A 21,004-nucleotide genomic window follows, 5' to 3' on the forward strand; every position below is an offset into this window, starting at 1 on the left:
AAAAAAGGAAAATCCAACAGGATGGAAAATTAGGCTGCGGACAGCTGGCCACTATGGGGCTAGCCATCCCCCTGCTTGACATATTCCCTCCCCACCCCAGGCCAAGTGTCGGAACCAGGTCTTCAAAGCCTTACAGAAGGCCAGGAGTGAGGGGGCCAATCGCACCTCCGGGGGCAGAATGTTCCAAACAGCGGGGGCTACCACAGAGAAGGCCCGCCTTCTGGATCCCGCTAACCGGAGTTCTTTTACTGAGGGGGTCCGAAGCATGCCCTTTCTGTGTGATTGGGTGGGACGGGTTGAAGTCATAGGGGAGAGGCGGTCCCTTAGGTAACCTGGCCCCATGCCATGTAGGGCTTTAAAGGTAATAACCAACACCTTGAATTGGACCCGGAAGCAAACTGGTACCCAATACAGCTCACGAAGCAATGGTGTTACATGGGGCCTTCTTGGGGCTCCAAAAATAGTCCGCGCGGCCACATTCTGGACCAGCTGTAGCTTCAGGATACACTTCAAGGGTAGCCCCATGTAGAGCGCATTGCAGTAGTCTATCTGGGAGATAACAAGGGCATGAGTGACCATTCGAAGGGCATCCCGATCCAGGAAAGGGCGTAACTGATGCACAATCCGAAGTTGTGCAAAGGCCCTCCTTGCCACAGCTGCCACCTGCTCTTCAAGGAGGACCCCCAGATTACGCACCGGGTCTGTCTGGGGTAGTGTCACCCCATCGAGCACCAAAGATGACAAAGTCCCAGATACAGAGGAGCCATTAACCCACAGCCACTCCATCTTATCAGGGTTCAGCCGAAGCCTGTTGTTCCCCATCCAGACCCTTACAGCCTCCAGGCACTGAGAGAGGGCAGTCACGGCATCACTTACTTCACCTGGGATGGAGATGTATAATTGTGTATCATCAGCATACTGATGATACCTCATCCCATGGTGGTGGATGATCTCACCCAGCAGTTTCATGTAGATGTTGAAAAGGAGCGGGGAGAGAACCGAACCCTGCAGCACCCCAGAAAGGAGGGGCCAAGGATGGGACCTCTCACTCCCTATCAGCACCGATTGGGATCGGCCCTGAAGAAAGGAGGTGAACCAGCACAATACTGTGCCGCCCACCCCCAATTCCCTGAGTCATCCCAACAGGATACCGTGGTCGATGGTATTGAAAGCCGCTGAGAGATCAAGGAGAGCAAGGATGGTCGCACTTCCACCATCCTGCTCCCGCCAGAGATCATCCATAAGTGTGACCAATGCCGTTTCCGTTCCATAACCGGGCCTGAAACCTGACTGGAAGGGATCCAGATAATCTGTTTCCTCCAGAACCCTTTGGAGCTGTGAAGCCACCACTTTCTCAACCACCTTCCCAAAAAGGGGAGGTGGGAGACTGAATGAAAATTGTCCAGTATGGTAGGATCCAGGGAGGGTTTCTTGAGGAGGGGGTACACCAACACCTCCTTAAAGGCGGCCGGAAACACTCCCTCCTGCAAGGATGTAGTAACCATCACCTGGATCCAACCACATGTCACCTCCCAAGCTGCTTTCACCAGCCAGGAGGGGCATGGGTCAAGATGGGAAGTGGTGGCCTTCACAGTCCCCAGGACCCTGTCCACTTCCTCAGGAGCAACAGGGTCAAACTGTTCCCAGATAACTGGGTAAGAACGGTCCCCCGGTATCTCCCCAGACCCTGCCCCACACTCAGAGTCTAACTTGGAATGAATCTGAGCAACTTTGTCCTGCAGATGCTCTGAAAATTCCTCCGCACAGCCCTGCAAATGAACCCCCACATCCCCCTTGCCAAGGAGGGACCTAGTGATCCTAAACAGGGCCCCTGGGCGGCATTCTGCGGACGCGATAAGGGCGGAGAAGTATTGACGCTTCGCCACCCTTATTGCCACAATGTAGGCCTTAACACCCCTTCATGGATCACTGCCTTGTCGTGGCGAAGGGGCTTGCGTAACTCAGTGAAGCCATGAGCTATACCGTGCAGGGCCACCCAAGACGGACAGGTCATGACAGAGAGTTCTGACAAAATGTGGTCCACTGGAGAAGGAAATGGCAACCCACTCCAGTATCCTTGCCAAGAAAACCCCATGGACAATGTTAAAAGGCTAAAAGATATGATGCCGGAAGATGAGCCCCTCAGGTCGGAAGGTGTCCAATATGCTACTGGGGAAGAGCGGAGGGCATTTCCAAGTAGCTCCAGAAAGAGTGAAGCGGCTGGGCCAAAGCCGAAAGGACGTTCAGCTGTGGATGTATCTGGAAGCGAAAAGAAGGTCCGATGCTGTAAAGAACAATATTGTATAGGTACCTGGAATGTAAGATCTATGAACCAAGGCAAGCTGGATGTGGTCAAACATGAGATGACAAGATTGAACGTCGACATCTTGGGAATCAGCGAACTGAAATGGACGGGAATGGGTGAATTTAATTCGGGTGACCATTATATCTACTACTGTGGGCAAGAAACCCTTAGAAGAAATGGAGTTGCACTCATAGTGAATAAGAGAGTGGGAAAGGCAGTAATGGGGTACAACCTCAAAAACGACAGAATGATCTCAGTGCGTATCCAAGGCAAACCATTCAATATCACAGTCATCCAAGTCTATGCCCCAACCACTGATGCTGAAGAAGCTGAAGTTGACCACTTCTATGAAGACCTACAACACCTTCTAGAACTGGCACCAAAAAGATGTCCTTTTCATCATAGGGGATTGGAATGCTAAAGTAGGAAGTCAAGGAGTAATCGGAATAACAGGCAAATTTGGCCTTGGAGTACAAAATGAAGCAGGGCAAAGGCTAATAGAGTTCTGTCAAGAGAACAAGCTACTCATAGCAAACACTCTTTTCCAACAACACAAGAGACGACTCTACACATGGACATCACCAGATGGTCAATACCGAAACCAGATTGATTATATACTTTGCAGCCAAAGATGGAGAAGCTCTATACAGACAGCAAAAACAAGACCAGGAGCTGACTGTGGCTCAGATCATGAGCTTCTTACTGCAAAATGTAGGCTTAAATTGAAGAATGTAGGGAAAACCACTAGACCACTCAGGTATGACTTAGATCATATTCCTTGTGAGTACACAGTGAAGGTGATGAATAGATTTAGAGGATTAGATTTGGTAGACAGAGTGCCTGAAGAACTATGGACGGAGGTCCGTAACATTGTACAGGAGGCAGCAACTAAAACCATCCCAAAGAAAAAGAAATGCAAGAAAGCAAAATGGCTGTTTGATGAGGCTTTACAAATAGCTGTGGAAAGAAGGAATGCGAAAAGCAAGGGTGAAAGGGAAAGATATAAGCAACTGAATGCAGATTTCCAGAGAATAGCCAGGAGAGATAAGAAGGCCTTCTTAAATGAACAGTGCAAAGAAATTGAGGAAAACAATAGAATGGGGAAGACTAGAGATCTCTACAAGAAAATTGGAGATATGAAAGGAACGTTTAGTGCAAAGATGGGCATGATAAAGGACAAAAAGGCAGGGACCTAACAGAAGCAGAAGAGATTAAGAAGAGGTGGCAAGAATACACAGAAGAACTATACAAGAAAGATCTTAATGTCCCTGATGTCCACGCTGGTGTGATCACTGACCTTGAGCCAGACATCCTAGAGAGTGAAGTCAAGTGGGCCTTAGGAAGCATTGCTAACAACAAAGCTAGTGGAGATGACAGGATTCCAGCTGAGTTATTTAAAATACTAAAAGATGATGGTGTTAAAGTGCTGCACTCAATATGCCAGCAAGTTTGGAAAACGCAACAGTGGCCACGGGATTGGAAAAGGTCAGTTTACGTTCCAATTCCAAAGAAGGGCAACGCCAAAGAATGCTCAAACTATCGCACAATTGCACTCATTTCACATGCTAGCAAGGTTATGCTCAAAATCCTACAAGCTAGGCTTCAGCAATACATGAACCGAGAACTACCGGATGTACAAGCTGGGTTTCGAAGAGGCAGAGGAACTAGAGATCAAATCGCCAACATTCGCTGGATCATGGAGAAAGCACGAGAGTTCCAGAAAAATATCGACTTCTGCTTCATTGACTATGCAAAAGCCTTTGATTGTGTGGATCACAACAAACTGTGGCAAATTCTTAAAGAGATGGGAATACCAGACCACCTTACCTGTCTCCTGAGAAATCTGTATGCGGGCCAAGAAGCAATAGTTAGAACCGGTCATGGAACAACCGATTGGTTCAAAATAGGGAAAGGTGTACGACAAGGCTGTATACTGTCACCCTGCTTATTTAACCTATATGCAGAGTTGTTGTTGTTGTTTAGTCGTTAAGTCGTGTCCGACTCTTCGTGACCCCATGAACCATATTGCGCCAGGCCTTCCTGTCCTTCACTGCCTCCCTGAGTTTGCTCAGTTTCATGCTCATTGCTTCAGTGATGCTATCTAACCATCTCATCCTCTGCCGTCCTCTTCTCCTTTTGCCTTCAATCTTTCCCAGCATCAGGGTCTTCTCCAAAGAGATCTCTCTTCGCATTAGGTGGCCAAAATATCTGAGCTTGAGCTTCATTATCGATCCTTCCAATGAGCAATCAGGGTTGATTTCCTTTAAGATTGACTGGTTTGACCTCCAAGCAGTCCAGGGAACTCTTAAGAGTCTTCTCCAGCACCACAGTTCAAAGGCATCAATTCTTCGGCGCTCGGCCTTTTTTATGGTCCAGCTCTCACAGCCATACATTACTACTGGAAAAACCATAGCTTTGACTATGCGGATCTTTGTCGGCAAGGTGACGTCTCTGCTTTTTAATATGCTATCTAGGCTTGCCATAGCTTTCCTCCCAAGGAGCAAGCGTCTTTTAATTTCATGGCTGCAGTCTCCGTCTGCGGTGATCTTGGAGCCCAAATAAATGAAGTCTGTTACTGCTTCCATTTCTACCCCTTCTATTTGCCAGGAATTGATGGGTCCAGATGCCATGATCTTAGTTTTTTTAATGTTGAGTTTCAAGCCAGCTTTTGCACTCTCCTCTTTCACCCTCATCAAGAGGCTCTTTAGTTCTTCTTCACTTTCTGCCATTAGGGTGGTATCGTCCGCATATCTGAGGTTGTTGATGATTCTCCCTGCAACAACAAGGCCTTAACAGTGGCTCTAACCTGTGTTAGGTCGAATTCAGTCTTTGTCTTCCTCCAGCGGTGCTCTAGACGTCTCTTGACCCTCTTCAGCACCCTCAACTCCTCCGTAAACCACGGGGACTGTCGGGGCTGATGTGGCAAGAGAGGTCGCATAGGCGCAATCCTGTCCAAGGCCCCAGCCACCTCCCTATTCCAAGCAGCAGCCAAGGCCTCCGCTGGACTGTGCAGCAGGTCCACGGGAATATCCCCCAGCTCCCTCTGAAACCCTGACGGGTCCATCAGGTGCCAGGGGTGGACCGATCACATGGGTCCTGCCTCCCTGCGAAAGCTGTAAATCTCCCCTCGGATCACTTTGCCATTGCTCCGACAAGAAAACCAAATCCGGCATGTGGCCATTGTCTCAGGTTGGGTCCCGCACCATTTGCGACAGGCCCATGGCTGCTATGGTAGCCATGAACTCCCGAGCCGTGTCCGAGGACCACCCCAAGGATGGCAGTTTGAAGTCCCCCAGAACCATAAGCCTGGGGAACTCGACCGCCAGCCCCGAGATGGCCTCCAGCAGCTCAGGCAGGGAGGCTGCCATGCAGCAGGGAGACTGGTACAGTAGCAGAACTCCCAACTGTTCGTGGGAGCCCAACCTAATGAACAGTGTCTCACAGCCAGAAACTTGTGGAGCAATGCCCCTGAAGGCCACTAGAGATTCCCAGATCACAACAGCCACCCTTCCTCCCCTGCCCTGGCATCTCGGCTGGTGCCAGACCGTGAACCCAACCAGGCACATTTCTGAGAGGGGCATCCTCCCCTCGGGGCCCAGCCAGATCTTGGTAATACATGCCAGGTCTGCCCCCTCCTCAGTGATCAAGTCACATATGAGGGGGACCTTGTTGTTAATCGACCTGGAATTAAGCAGCAGCAGCCAAAAGCCAGGGCCCCTACGAACCTGCTGACCAGGACCTGGGAATGAGCCAGAAGGGCTGGAACATGCCACCAGTGAGACATACTGGGGGCGTCTTCCCCGAAGATGGCCTGCCCTCCAGCTCCCGCCATGTTCCAGATAGTTCAGACCTATGACTCAGAATTCCCAGTTAGCATAAAGCTAGAGAAAGTTACTGTTTATCATCTGCAAATTTTGGGCTGGGTGAAATCATGGAGTTGTTAAAAGAATGAACTGAAATGGATAAAAGGGCTACATTTAGCAAATTCCAGTTGTGATGGAATGTAAACCTGGGCCTAGGAATGGGGAAGGGTTGAACAAACTTAAGGGAGAAGAAGGTTCAGAAAAAACTATTCAGGCCTGGAAAAGAAGAAAGCAAGAGAAAGAAAGTCAAGTAACCCTAATCTGATTTTGTTTGGTATAAGATGTAGTAGAGAGAAACTTGGATAGGCTTTCAAGATTCTGTTATACCCTACAAGAGTGTTTCTCAACCTTAGCCATCTTAAGATGTGTGGACTTCAACTCCCAGAATTCCCCAACCAGAATGCTGGCTGGGGGATTCTGGGAGTTGGTCCACACATCTTAAAATAGCCAAGGTTGAGAAACACTGTACTACAATAATAACCATTCCTGTCAGCTCTTGTTTCTTGATTGTGCCTTCCTCAAAGGGTTAACACCATAGAGCTTATATATTGAGCACTTGAGAAGTTTTTCCCGTATCAGATATTGAATATGCCACTGTCAGTAACATGGCTAGTAGTGTAAACCAGCACTGCCACTTGGCAAAATGTGGATATCTTGTGTCCTTGAGATAGTTTTTACCTTCCATCACATTTCTCCTAAGCTTTGTTTAGTATAGGAGGGACTGACTTCCCACCATACTCCCTGCCTCCCAACTTACATTTCACATTCACTTTGTGGGCTCTGGAAAATGTTTGTGACTTGTAATTGGTGAAGACAAAGCTACAGAAAAACTATTTCAGTAGACTGACAATGGTTTGAAAATCTAATATGTTGTGATGTGGTAAGCCTCATAAACTATTTTTAGTACTAATACTGATTAAATAAATTAACCCTTTTAAAACTAGTATATTCTCATTTTAGAAATGGGAAATGAGGCATAGAGATACTACAGGTAGTCCTTGCTTAATGACTGTTCGTTTAACAACGATTTGAGGTTATGACGGCCTTGGAAAAAGTCCTTTACGACCTGTGATTAGCTTAACAACCATCATAAAAAAGGTTGCAAATTGCGATCACGTGACCGCAGGGGGTGTGTGATGGTGTACTTGCACTTAGATTATCTCAAACCATCACACACCCCCTGCAGTCACGTGATCGCAATTTGCGACCTTTTTTATGACAGTCATTAAGGTAATCACATGGTTGTTAAGCGAATCACATGGTCATTAAGTGAATTCTGGAAAAAAGTCCATTGGGGAAGCTGGATTCGCTTAATGACAGCAGTGATTCACTTAACAACCATCATAAAAATGGTCATAAAATCAGGTCCGGTCACATGGTGACTCACTTAACAACCTCCCCATTTAATGACCAATTTTCTGGTCCCTCTTGTGGTTGTTAAGCGAGGACTACCTATATGGATATTTCCTCCTAAAACAAAACTATATGTATGTGATTTATATTGAAAGCTAGGCTTCCGTAAGGCCTATTTTGCCTCAAACAACTGCTGAAGACTTAAATGTAATACGTTGGTCTCAGGTCCCAGGCTTATTCCTCTTCTTCTACAATAGTGGAAATCTAGTTCAAGAGCTCAATTTGTTTTCAGCATTGTGGGCAATATGTTAGTTTATGAACCCATGTTTCTTTTCTCTCAGTGGAAAAGAGTATTTGGAGATGAACTGCTCTTTCCATTCATTCTATTGTAAAGTGGATAAAAGTTGGATTTAAAATGGATAGAAATATCCAGTGTGCTTTAGGTAACCCAACTTTCCCAAGCCTGAATTATTATTTATCCACCCAAGCCAAATATTCACTCTTCCAATGGAGGAAAATCTGTGTTTCCAAATACCAATTAGAAGTGGCTTGAAAATGTAAGTTTAGCTGAAAGTGGCTCTTCTGTTTAGAGAAAAGTGCATCCTCATGTCAAATTATATCTAATTAGATTATCATTTTGTAGCTCTCATTTTATGGCTAAAAGTATCTTTTACATGTCCCTCTTTTTTTAACTTTGTAACACAGCTATCCCCATGTTAATGTCACCAACTTCACCTCCAGCTGGAAGGATGGCTTGGCTTTTAATGCTCTTATTCACAAGCACAGGTAAGGATAGTCTAAAAAGATCTAAACCATTTTAATTGTTTTTGCTGATATATCTAGGTTTGACTAATAACATGAGTGCGCATCCATACACTTGCTACAGAGGCCTGTTATCCACCATCTGTCCTGTATGAATTTTGTCTCCTTACTTCCATAATCAGGTACAAAACTGACCAGTATCACCCTCTCCATTTCTGATGCTCAAAATGAGTAGCATTGCTTATGTAGCCAAAAGTGCACCATCCTCACCAAAAAAGGAAGTATTGGCAGACCCAAGGTTTGTGGATTATGGTACAAAATAGGGAGGGGGGAAGGAGGCCAAAATAGCCTATGTGGTGTATGGTAACAGGATGACTGACTACAGGAGAAAGGTGCAGAAAACCTTGGATAAAGTGGTATGGAGGCATGGCTGGAACATTGATCAAAAGCACTCCATATACAATAATTTCAAATTCATTTTTTATAGCAGAGCTAACCTCAAATACTATATTATTTAAAGTTTTTTTCACCTTCATTTGTAGGCCTGACCTAATTGACTTTGAGAAATTGAAACACTCAAATGCTAGGCACAATTTGGAACATGCTTTCAGTGTAGCCGAGCGGCAACTTGGTATCACGCAACTTCTTGATCCAGAAGGTGAGTGCACTTGGCTCAATTCCTGCCTTTTTAAATTGAGAATTGAGCTGTCAGGACAGAGTTGAGAATTATACAGAATAATGGTTGCAAAAGCTAAGCAATAGGTGCAGAATATTTGCCTGTCAAAGTTCATGAAGCAATTCAATTCAGTCTATAAACATGGATGCTTATGTATTTATGCAATCATGTATTCTCAAACTGTCAGGAAACTCTCCTATATAAGCCTTCTGAAATGAATGAAAATGAGTCATGTCTCTTTGTCCACTTCAGACCACTTTTTCAAACAGGCATTTATTTTATTTACAAGGCTTTATAAGCCTACAATCAAATCAACTCTGAGCAATATACAATTCCCCAAGTCTGCAACTTGAGTTAAAAACAGACAAGACAAATAGACAAGATAGATATGACATCTTCAATAACATGATAAAAAACAAAACTAAAAACTGTAAATCCCCATACAACCAACTCATTGTTCAGAGGAATAGTCACAGTAACCCTGCACCTGCATTCTTTGTTATAATGTTTAATTGTTGATACTTTTACTTGTGGTATTTTTTATAAATTATTTTTGTCAGAATTGCTTTTAATTTTGCTTGATCTATTTTTTTATTTATAAGCTGCCTTGAATTTGATTTTATCATAGAAAGGTGAGATTCAGTATCTAAATAAATATCTCAAAAGCTGTGCGTAGTCACAAATCAACTGTTGTATATGATATAGAATTTTTGTTGATAGAATTCATTCTTTCAGTTGCCTTCCATAAATGCATTTCTGTAAACATCCCATGTCATCATCTTTTCCCCTTCATTCTCTTTGCTTAACATGGAAAATACATAAATTTTTAAAAATACCTTGTCATATTTAACACTTCTTCTGCCCAATAAAGCTGACCCTAGTTATTTTATTTTTGAAAATGTTTAAAAGGAAATCTGGCCTATTAAGAGAAGAATATCAGAGTGTTAGCTCTGATTCCTCACTGCTGGGTGAGCAATGTGATGCCTGCAGGCGCAGCTGTATCCGCAGACACTCCCACGCTTCCTCTGGCACTCAGCAGGCCCCTTTCACCCCACCTGGTTTCTTTATCTTGGAAGGCTGGAAGTCAACAGAGTTCTGGCTTCCAGCAGTCTTGCTCTCCTTCATTCCCTACATGTATTTAATCTCCACTTGGGCCTAGAACAAAAAGGAAGAACGTGGAATAGCTCAAAGCTTCACCTTTGTTGTTTCTGCTCAGCCTTCCATTTCTATCAAACTAAAATAAAAGCAAGAAAAATTACTGGCAGGTGAGGTGGTAGCAAGGATATCAGTTTGTTGGGGGAAGAAAAGAGAGAAGAAAGGGGCTGAAAAGTCTACTCAGCAGAGGTATGGAAGAATGATGAGAATAGAAAGGAAAGCTGAAGCTGGGAAAGCTAGCACAGGGAGAGAAGAAATGAGAAGCAACCTTTGAGAAGGGGAGGACTGCATAAGTGGCATGGGTTTGTATAATAAAGGAATTAGGGTTGCAGTTGTATGGTATGTCTGAGTGAAAGGCTTGGGGAGAGAGTCTGTGTTTGAAAAATGAAAAAGGTATGCTTTTGTGTGTTGGCAATGAAGGATGGGTTTTTTGGCATTGTGGGACATCAGGAAAGCTTTGTGTGTTTGAAGAAAACTATTTTGAAGATCTTCCTATCTGGAGAAATAACTTTGGTGATACTGATTTTCAAAGAATTTATTTAATTTTAATTTAATTTAAGGATAATTTATAAAAGTTGTCCTGCCCTTGTCTGTCTGAAATGAACTTTCTGTTAGAGCAAGAGACTGGATTCAAAGGGCTGTCCTGATGCAGCGGTAAATATTGTGATTACCCCCCACCCTTAGCTGCTGTTTTTTACCCCTCAGCAGTCATTGATGTGAGCTCACACATTACACTAAGCCAGAATCTGGTTTGTTTAGTTTTATAATTATATATTATCAAGTCATTGTAGTTTAAAACCATGATTTATGGTTTAGTATGTTGTGTGGACTCTGCTTATTGTAGTTTATTCAGTACACCATGGCTAAGCACCCCATGTCTTCCCACAATAATGTGACTCCAGCCATTTTGATTGTACTTTGATTGTATACTTTCTCAAAAATCCAGCTGTATTCACATACTCAAAAAGATTGACGATCCTTCAACACTGCATTGTTTTATAGGTATAATAAAATAAAGGGGAACACTGTTAGGATTGAAAAACTCTCATATTGAATTATTTACACATGTAAGTAATTATCAGATTAGGAAGACAGAATTTGCACCTAGCAGTTAAATAGCTAATTTATGATCAGGCATAGTTTTCTCTAATCCTATATTCACTGATAGCTAAGTTCTGATCCAGTTTTGATGACAATCCTGCCCTCGAACATTAAAAACATTTACTTTCAGTATGTGCAGATTGCTTCTTCCTCACCATTGATGAACAACACCAATCTCCAACAATTAATATAGGATGTTCTAGTCATATATGTAATGTTTGTGTTTCACAAGTTTCACCTACCAGGTCTGTTTAATAAACTCATGTCCTGGTATTCAGTAAAGTATGTTGCTGTACTGTTATCTCTTTTTTAAAAAAAAAAATCTTTGCCATAGATTCGCTATAGTTGATAATGTAGTAATGTGTACTTTTTTTTGTTTATCAGGGACAGGACTGCTCTGTATATTATTCTCCAATAAATAAATAATATTCATGCTGGAAAATAAGTTTTTATTAGCCTAGCTTTGCTTCCATACCTTCTGTTGTTTTTGTACTTGAAATTAGCAAAGTGATCCCATGGTAAACACTGTTAGATTGTGTAGCTCTACAAAATGGGAAACATGGTTCAGACCTAACTCCTATCTGCTGTCAGATTCTGCATTCAAACAAATAATTTTCTCTTGGAAATCTATTTGCTGCTCAGATGTTTTTACGGAGAATCCAGATGAGAAATCCATTATCACTTATGTGGTTGCTTTCTATCACTACTTCTCCAAAATGAAGGTGCTTGCTGTGGAAGGGAAAAGAGTTGGAAAGGTAAGAACCCAGTCATATAACTCTTGAGTGAAGTAATTTTTAACATTTTGAATTGTTTCATAACATTTCTTTTGTGATCTCATCTAAGCAAAGGTGTGCGATGAGGAAACATTAGCAGACTGGAAATTCATGGCTGTTTTTTATCCCATGACTATTTTTCATAATGCATCTACACAACTGCATTGTTTTGAAAAACCATGTAACATTTATTAGAAACCTGGTCAGTGGTTCAGCTGTGACTATTATTCCTGGTCATGTCAGTATAGCCCTTATTTGGAAAATTAGCTGCCTTCTTTCACCATTCTCAATCTCCATAAGCCAGGTTGCATGTACTGCTATGGACTTCATTGGTTCCTGTTCAGCCATGTGCCAGCAAGAGGCTGAAGCAACTGAGCCTGCAGGTTAGAAGATGGTTGACCCATGCTTTGGGGAATTATAGGAGATATCTCTATTGAACTAGAGGGATACCACAGAAGGGAAGGCTGCTTTATGGAGTGTACGCATATGTGTGTCTATAAATAAATATACAAATGTGTGAACTGAAGAATGAAATATGGGCATGATCATCCTTGTTCAAACACTCAACATTTGATGAGGTACTACCAGTATGAAAGCTGTCACAGATTTTCTTTTAGAGCCACAAATCTGGTTCTTCTTAATTTGGTTTGACACCCACTGCATGCCCCACCAAATTTCTAATGTGGTGAAGTCAGACTTGTTGACATTGTAGAAAATTTCCATCTGCAGGATCTGGAAGTTCATAAAGGTCTTAACATATTTTCAGTAGTGGCAGCAGGTGCCAAGTGAGCCACAGTATGAATTGTTTGGGGTTTTTTCCTGTCAGGTAATGGACCATGCAATGGAGACTGAGAAGATGATTGATAAATACAGTGGATTGGCTTCAGACCTGCTGATGTGGATAGAACAGACCATTGCCAATCTTAACAGCCGCAAGTTTGCTAATTCTCTGGCAGGCGTGCAGCAGCAACTCCAGTACTTCAGTACATACCGCACAGTGGAAAAACCCCCCAAGTAAGTACCTTCAACTGGAAGGAAGTGTTTTTGCTAATGTTTACCTTCTTTTTCTGAGAGAGAGAGAAAGATGCTTAAACTGTGCCTATCTGAATTGTGACTCATTTGGCTGTGATCTGAAGCTTTCAGAAGTGTTGAAGATTAACACATGATGATGACGATGATGATGTAATGAATAAGAATGAGGAGACAGCTTGAAGGAGAAAAAGATATTTGTGCAGGCCTGCAGTCTTTTCTCTTTCAAACTGGATGAACTTGCAGATACAGTATTTGCACGGTCACCTGATTTAATATTTTAAAATGATGAAAGGAAAAAGTCTCTTCCTTTCCCTCCAAAGACATTAAGTAACAATTTGTGAACCAAATGACACCCAGCATTAGTAAAATGGGTAAAAGGGTATGGCTTCAGAAATAGAACCTTTAGGATATGGATTACATTACACAGAGTGCAGTCTGAAACATACTTACATAAGTCAACTCCACTGAATATTTTATTTATTTATTATTAAATTTGTATGCCGCCCATCTCCCCAAATGGGTGCCTCTGGAATATCTTAAGACCTAATTCTGAATAAACAATTGTGGAATTTCCCCAAGTATCCCTGAACTTGTGTCCCCCACCTGGATTAGCAGCAATCAGGAATTCTCACAGCAAATGTGCAAGTGGCGGATCTTAAGCACACTAATACATCAATGCCTATTATTTATTTATTTATTAAATTTATCTCTGCCCATCTCCCCCTAGTGGGGACTGTGGGCAGCTCTCACAAACCGTTTAAAACACTCTCTCCCCCCCCCTACACACACACACACACACATAAAACATAAACATTTATACAAAACATTACCAAAAAGAGAAAGTCCAAGAAAATGATGGATTCTGGGACTGAAGGCAACAGACGTCTAAGGGGCTAGCCATCTAAACCTCCCATTTAGCAGTGTCTCAAATCAAACATTGCTGTGACAGTGGATCTGCTTTTGACAAACACTGTAGCAGTACTCTTATCTCTGTGTTTCGTCACATTGAATAGAAGAAGGATGCTCTACCATCTAATAACTTCCTGCATAATTGCATCCCATGAGAGAGGAAGCTGGGTACTATTTCTAACAGAGCTGACTGAAAAGGGGGTTGCCAAAAAATCCACTTGGGTGGCTAAAGGCGAAGGAAAGCAAGTGTACTTGTCCTTCTTGTGTAGAAAGAAAAAAATCTTGTGAAAAGAAAATGTTGACCAATGTAGATTTTCTGATTGCTTAGTGATGCTGTTTTTCCAAGATTCCTCCTTCTGCAAACTGTGAAAGGTATAGTTAGAGGCTTTCTGTACCACAAATTAACTATCTGAGTATGGAACAGGAAGCATGATTTAACCACTGCTGTACTCCCTTTCCTGCTAAAGAACTGATCAGAACATCTGCCTGAGTTATCAGTAGGTTTGGATGTCAGCTGAATACTGTAAAGGGATTGAATTCCAGTATTTTAAAGCCAGCTTTCTTAGTTCTTTCCTTACTAGTGTATAAATTGCAATAGCCACCTTAAACTCCAATTACTTAGTCCACTGAAAAGATATTTCATACATAGCATTACTTTTTAATTATTCTGTTGAGAGACTGATTCAGAATGTATTTCAGTGACAGTGTGGCATGCATTACATCTCTGTTCTTTGAGATCTTCTGTACTCAAAAGGATGCTTTCTTATATTTGTGTGTTTTAGATTTCAAGAGAAGGGGAACTTAGAAGTTCTGCTGTATACTATCCAGTCCCGAATGCGAGCAAACAATCAAAAAGTGTATACCCCTCATGAAGGAAAACTAGTATCTGACATCAACAGGGTATTTAAGATAGAGTCTTTTAACAGAAGATGTGGTAGATCAAGAAACCTGTCAGTGGAGCTTTTCTTCTCTCTCTCTTTTTTAATTCTCAGTTTGGTGGTTGGAAAAGGGTCATAGTGGGAGAACGTTTGTTTACATGCAGAAGATTACAGGTTCAGTCTTGAGTTCTGATTTGTGTCATGGGGGCCCATTAGAGCATAATGAGCTACAAAGATACATCCTCAACATCTGTATGATTTGCCTTAATAATATTGAAGGACTAAAAGAGTACAAATGCCACAGTCTTAATTGTGTTTTAATTTCATTCTGCATTATAATATAATGCTATTGTAGCAAAACTGTAAACGGCAGATTGGGAAAGGTATTGTATAGTTATGTAGCTAACATGGAAAAATGAGAGTTGAATAGATTTACACTTACATAATTATGACAGTTACAGGAGTTTCTTTAGCTTATTTAGAGTACATTCTTATTTGCACAGGCCTGGGAGAAGTTGGAAAAGGCAGAGCACGAACGGGAACTAGCACTGAGAAATGAGCTTATTAGGCAGGAGAAGCTGGAGCAGCTTGCCCGACGCTTTGATCGCAAGGCAGCAATGCGAGAGACGTGGCTTAGTGAAAATCAGCGCCTTGTTGCACAGGTAATCAAGAACTGTCTGGGACTTCGTTGGATGTGTAATTATACCTTCTGCAGATAACACATTTAATCCAGAGCCAGAAAGTCTGTGTGTTTTGATACTTGATAACTTGGTAATAAATAATTACTTTAAGACTGCTTTTTTTATGGAAGGGCAAAATGTGAATGGAGCTTGTCATCTTGGGGGATAGTATTTCTTACATTCAGAACAGTTTGTGGCCTGAGCCATGCAGGAATTTTGGGTACCTATGAGCAAATATCTCCCATCAAGTAGTATGTACATGTATCGAGTATTCACCAGGAGACCCCAAACAGCAAACATCTAATATATAAGTGAAATCATTTTTCTCAAGCTCTGGGTTTTGCAACAGGTTTTCTGGATGAGGATTAGCAGGGGACAGTTTGGTGGAAGTTAGATGGAAAATAAATCCAGAAATAGGATTTAAGAAATTTAAGATTTTAGAGAGTTGTGGCATGATACACTAACTCAAGTTGATCAAATTACACCAGCAATACGTCCATGGCTTTGTGAGTTTCATGTGAGATGCAATTATGATGGATTCATCAAAATACCACAAATCCTTTGTTCTTTGAACATGGCGTGCTTTCCTAGTGAATGTATATTGCCATTCTTTTTCAGGTCATGTGTTGTCCTGAAAATAGAATGAATTACCAAATGCTTCATAGTTACAATTCTAGTGAGCAGATATTTATTGGATAAAAGTATTGACCTGTATATGATGCAGTTTTGTGGTTCAGTACTTCTCCATACAGGAGCAGGAGCATCATTTGTTGTTTAAAGGTCAGGTTATGGAGTTGTTTGCTTCATTGTAGCTTTACAAAGTGAAGTGGTGCCCTGCTTCTTTTCTGTGTTGCAGCACTGCCTCTTCTACATTTGGAAACAAGGTGGCTCTGCAAAAAAGCATCCCTTTGCCCACCCTTATATTATTTCAGCCTACCATAATAGATCAGTTACAAACAAGCATTTAAAGGACCATTAAAGACCTGCATATTTACAACAAAAGCTGTGCTGTGTTATTTTATGCATGCATTCCACTCTGTGGTATACAGTGTGAGAGACAATAGGCAGTGAAGATATTGCTGACAAAACTATGTTTACTTGGGGCAGGATAACTTTGGAAATGATTTGCCAGCTGTGGAGGCAGCAAAGAAGAAGCATGAAGCCATTGAAACTGACACAGCTGCCTATAAGGAACGGGTACAGGCCATAGAGGAGGTGGCCAAGGAACTGGAAGTAGAGAATTACCATGACATCAAGCGCATCAATGCTCGCAAGAACAGTATCCTGCGATTATGGGATTACCTATTGGAACTGCTGCAAGCACGACGCCAGAGGCTGGAGATGAATCTGACACTGCAGCATTTGTTTCAAGATATGCTGCATAGCATTGACTGGATAGATGAGATGAAAGTAAGGAAGGCCCTTGGTAGGACTTTGTGGTTTGCTGGAGATAAGTTGGAAAATAGGGATGGAGACCCAAGCGCTGAATTATAATATGTGGCTTAATTTATTGATACATTTAAGGAATCTTACCACGTTCCTTAAAGTCTGATAAAATACACATGATGAAAAACAACACCCCAGACTGATAAATGACCAACTTCTGCAGCATTGATTGTACTATCCGGTTCCTTAAAAATATCTTGATCGACATCTTACAAGCTGTTTAGAAAGCTAATTTGAAAAGCCTCTTGACTAAAGCATCTTCATGAAACTGGTATTCACCAGCTGTGTGGGAGTACAGTTTCCCTTGTTTCAAGAGAGCATGCTTCCATTTCTTCATCCAAATTGTCTTCCCAAGTGTCTTCTCCAACAGGATTCAGAATACCATATTATAAGGCCCATAGGAAGAGACAACTGTGTGCATGTAAAATAACTTTAATATTTCCTTGAATGGCTTTTCTTAAACATGGGCTGTTCCTGCTGCTTTGTTCAGGATCATCCTAAACTGCTATTCTAAAAAAAAAAGGGCCAAGGCTCCATTCCATGCTTGGTTGTTTAAGAGAAAGGGAAATGCAGTTTCATTTTGTATTTCTCCAGGTAAAACTTTCATCTCCTGAAACTGGGAAGCATCTGTTGGAAGTAGAAGACTTGCTTCAGAAGCACAAGTTGATGGAGGCTGACATGGCCATTCAGGCAGAGAAGATGCATGCTGTCAATGCAGCTGCCCTTAAATTTGCAAATGGAGGAGGTAAGTGTTTGTCAAATTGCTAAGAATGAGCAAATCATTGGTGTTTACATCTATATAAAAGGAACGGATGAGGAGGGACAGCCTATATCTAGCCTCTGGAAAATTTTTGTTCTTAGTAGTTGTTTGAAGTGAATGCTTTTATTCACATTCATCCCTTGGTCAATTCTCTTATTGATTGAATGAGTTCCCAGCTGTGAAATCCATTCCATTCAACTAGGACCTCTCTTGGTTGTAAATTTCAGAACTGCAGGGTGATGGATATATGCTTTAGAACTATGGCTGATTGTCTGTTGGCTTCTAGTTGTTTGAACTGTGGACATAAGGACTGAATTATGGAACTTGAATGATACTGGGAAATTTTTCATAGTGTCGCTTAGTGTGATAATTGCCAGTTTTTGCTAATTTCTTTTACAATCTCAATTTTTTTTCCCCAGGAATGTCCTCCTATATAGAGAATATGACATATTCTCAGTATGGTGTTTATGAATAATGTAATTATTCACCTAGTGGGTTACTGTGTTTGGATATGCTGGATTTTGCTAGTATTCCTGACTTTTAGAGTGCTTGTGGCATTACTGATAAGGAGGGACATTAGCTCCCTGTTCTCCCATGTTCTGCTGCTAATTGAGGAAGGAAGGAAGGAAGGAAGGAAGGAAGGAAGGAAGGAAGGAAGGAAGGAAGGAAGGAAGGAAGGAAGGCAGGCAGGCAGGCAGGCAGGCAGGCAGGCAGGCAGGCAGGCAGGCAGTTAAGGAAGGAAGGAAGGAAGGAAGGAAGGAAGGAAGGAAGGAAGGAAGGAAGGAAGGAAAAAGCTTTTATTTGTTTTGTTTAATTATTAGAGACTAAACACTCCTCTGGTATATCTCTAAGTTGGGACTTTTCATGTACCTTTAAATGTTTATATTCAGTAGCAATTACCAGAAAAGCTGCCATTCTTTTTAAACAAGCACACCACCATTTCTGAAGTATTTCCTCTGTTATTCTTTGGTGGGTTTGCATTGTTGCTCTTCAAAATTGCAAGTGACAAATTCCCTGATTTTAAAATCAACAAAAATGGCAGAGTTGTTATGAAGGTAATCCCCATATATTATGTTAATCGTACCCAAAAATTTAGATCATGTTGAAATAAGGAAAATGTATTCTATATTATAGTTAATTGTAATTTTTGCCTACACACCATGTGCAGGTTATCAGCCATGTGATCCCAAAATGATTCGTGATCGTGTAAACCTCCTGGAACTATACTACCAAGATTTGATTGCTTTAGCGGGAAACAGGAAAGCCCGTCTTGACCAATCCAAGCGCCAGTGGAAGTTCTTTTGGGAACTGGATGAAGCTGAAAGTTGGATCAGGGAGAAAGAGCAGATCTATTCTTCCCTGGACTATGGGAAAGACCTCACCAGTATCCTCATTCTACAGAGGAAACACAAAGCTTTTGAAGATGAGCTACGTGGCCTAGGGGTCCACCTGAAGCAGACCATCAAAGAGGGAGAAAACATGATTGCTGAGAAGCATTTTGGAGCATCAAAAATCTGCAGTAGGATTGAGGAAGTGAAAGCTCTCTGGGCCCAGTTGCAGGAATTGGCAGCTTTCCGCAAGAAGAATTTACAGGATGCAGAGAGCTTTTTCCAGTTCCAGGTAGATGCAGATGACTTGATGGCCTGGCTCCAAGATGCTAATCGGCTGGTATCCAGTGATGATGTGGGACATGATGAATATTCCACGCTAGCCTTGGTTAAAAAGCACAGAGATCTTTTGGATGAGGTAGCAAACAATAAGAAAATTATAGACAACCTGAATAGGCAAGCACAGAGCTTCCCTGCTGAATTCCGGGATGTTCCAGGATTTGAGAACAGACTCAAGGCTATCCAAACAATGTACAATGAAGTGGTATCTCTAGCAGATCTGCGCAGGCAGAAGCTACAGGATGCTTTGGATCTCTATACTATATTAAGTGAGACTGATGCATGTGAGCTTTGGATGAGTGAGAAAGAGAAATGGCTGGAGCATATGGAGATTCCTGATACCTTGGAAGATCTGGATGTTGTACAACATAGGTAAAAAATACTAGTTGTTTAATTGGATTCCCTTTATCTAGTTTTAGGACTTGTGCGGAGAACAGATCATGTTTTAGGTCATATTTATGCAGAAATAATTAAAAATTCAAAATGGTTCACAAACTTTTAAGCATCACTATGCATGTAAGCCCAGTTTAACATACCTGGGACACAAATATTTTGCAGTGTAAAGCTGTAACAGTGTCTGTGTTCCCAGCCAAAAACAGGCATGAAATGAGTTATGGAGATTGGTACCATAAGCACTCAAAGCTTAAATAAAGATACCTGACTTGATTCCTTAAGCATAAGCACAGATCTTCTTTCACAAAAATATAAAGAGTCCTAAATTAAAAAAATAATTAAGTAGAAGTAAGAGATTTTCCCCAAATTTTTGCATGTTGTGAATCAAGGTGAGCAGCAGCGAAACACAAACTCTATATGTCAATTCCGCATCCCCAAGCACTATTATAGCCTTTTTTAAGATGACACTTAGTTTCAGCTGTGGAACCCATCATATCTTGATCCAATGCAACAATTTGCTATTGGATATATCAAAGAATCCTTTTTAGGAACAGATTTACATATCTTGCAATTGTTGGTATGTATAAACAAACACAAATTGCAGCTGAAATTGAGAGAGAAGTAACTTTGTTACTTATGAATGAATGATCAAGTCAGTTTATTCAGGGCACTTACAGATTACTTTGATGTAATTACTAAGGGCTACTTTATATACTATAAAATCCACATTGAGTAAATTATGAACTATTATCTAAGGTGAAAGTAGTATGCATTTCTTTTTTACTGTGGTAGCCAGAATACCCAACGTAGCAAAAATCACACACAATTTTCATCTGCATAGAGTTTCCCACTACTGACAACAATGAAGTGATTTCCTTGATAGGAAATCTAAAATGAAACTAAAGGATAACAGTGAAGAACTGAGAAACATTCAAGGAGCCTGAACCAGCCCAAAGCAGCTGGTCAGAAACAGGCTTCTAAACCTATTATACATACATACATCAGGACATATGTTTGCAATCAAGGACATGAAAAAACCTTTTTCAGGTGCTGCTTCTATGCTTGGATTCTCTTCCTTCTAGAGACAATCTAGATGTTGTGCATGAGACATCATCATCATCATTGTCATTACTACATACAGGTAGTCCTCACTTAGTAATTGGGACTAGAATTTCCATCACTAAGTGATGTGGTCGTAAAGCATGGCATCATGTGACTGCACCACTTAGCAACAGAAATTCCAGCACTGTC

General features: G+C 41.6%; 1 protein-coding gene across 8 annotated transcripts in view; it reads left to right on the forward strand.

Moving 5' to 3' along the window:
- The window catches only part of SPTB (spectrin beta, erythrocytic), a 118,132-nt gene that overhangs the window by 54,907 nt on the left and 42,221 nt on the right, over positions 1–21,004 (forward strand). For all 8 annotated transcript variants that reach the window (XM_088146319.1, XM_088146311.1, XM_088146316.1 and 5 more), the window contains 9 exons: positions 8,227–8,307; positions 8,826–8,941; positions 11,858–11,970; positions 12,815–13,002; positions 14,712–14,829; positions 15,311–15,469; positions 16,595–16,897; positions 17,528–17,678; positions 18,862–19,732. In XM_088146319.1, coding sequence (XP_088002445.1) covers positions 8,227–8,307; positions 8,826–8,941; positions 11,858–11,970; positions 12,815–13,002; positions 14,712–14,829; positions 15,311–15,469; positions 16,595–16,897; positions 17,528–17,678; positions 18,862–19,732 — 2,100 coding nt within the window. The remainder of the gene's footprint in view (positions 1–8,226; positions 8,308–8,825; positions 8,942–11,857; positions 11,971–12,814; positions 13,003–14,711; positions 14,830–15,310; positions 15,470–16,594; positions 16,898–17,527; positions 17,679–18,861; positions 19,733–21,004) is intronic.

This window comes from Python bivittatus, unplaced genomic scaffold, assembly GCF_059951505.1.
Source record: "Python bivittatus isolate LINGU-HERP-01145 unplaced genomic scaffold, Pbiv_v1 ctg000480_np1212, whole genome shotgun sequence".
Lineage (NCBI taxonomy): Eukaryota > Metazoa > Chordata > Lepidosauria > Squamata > Pythonidae > Python > Python bivittatus.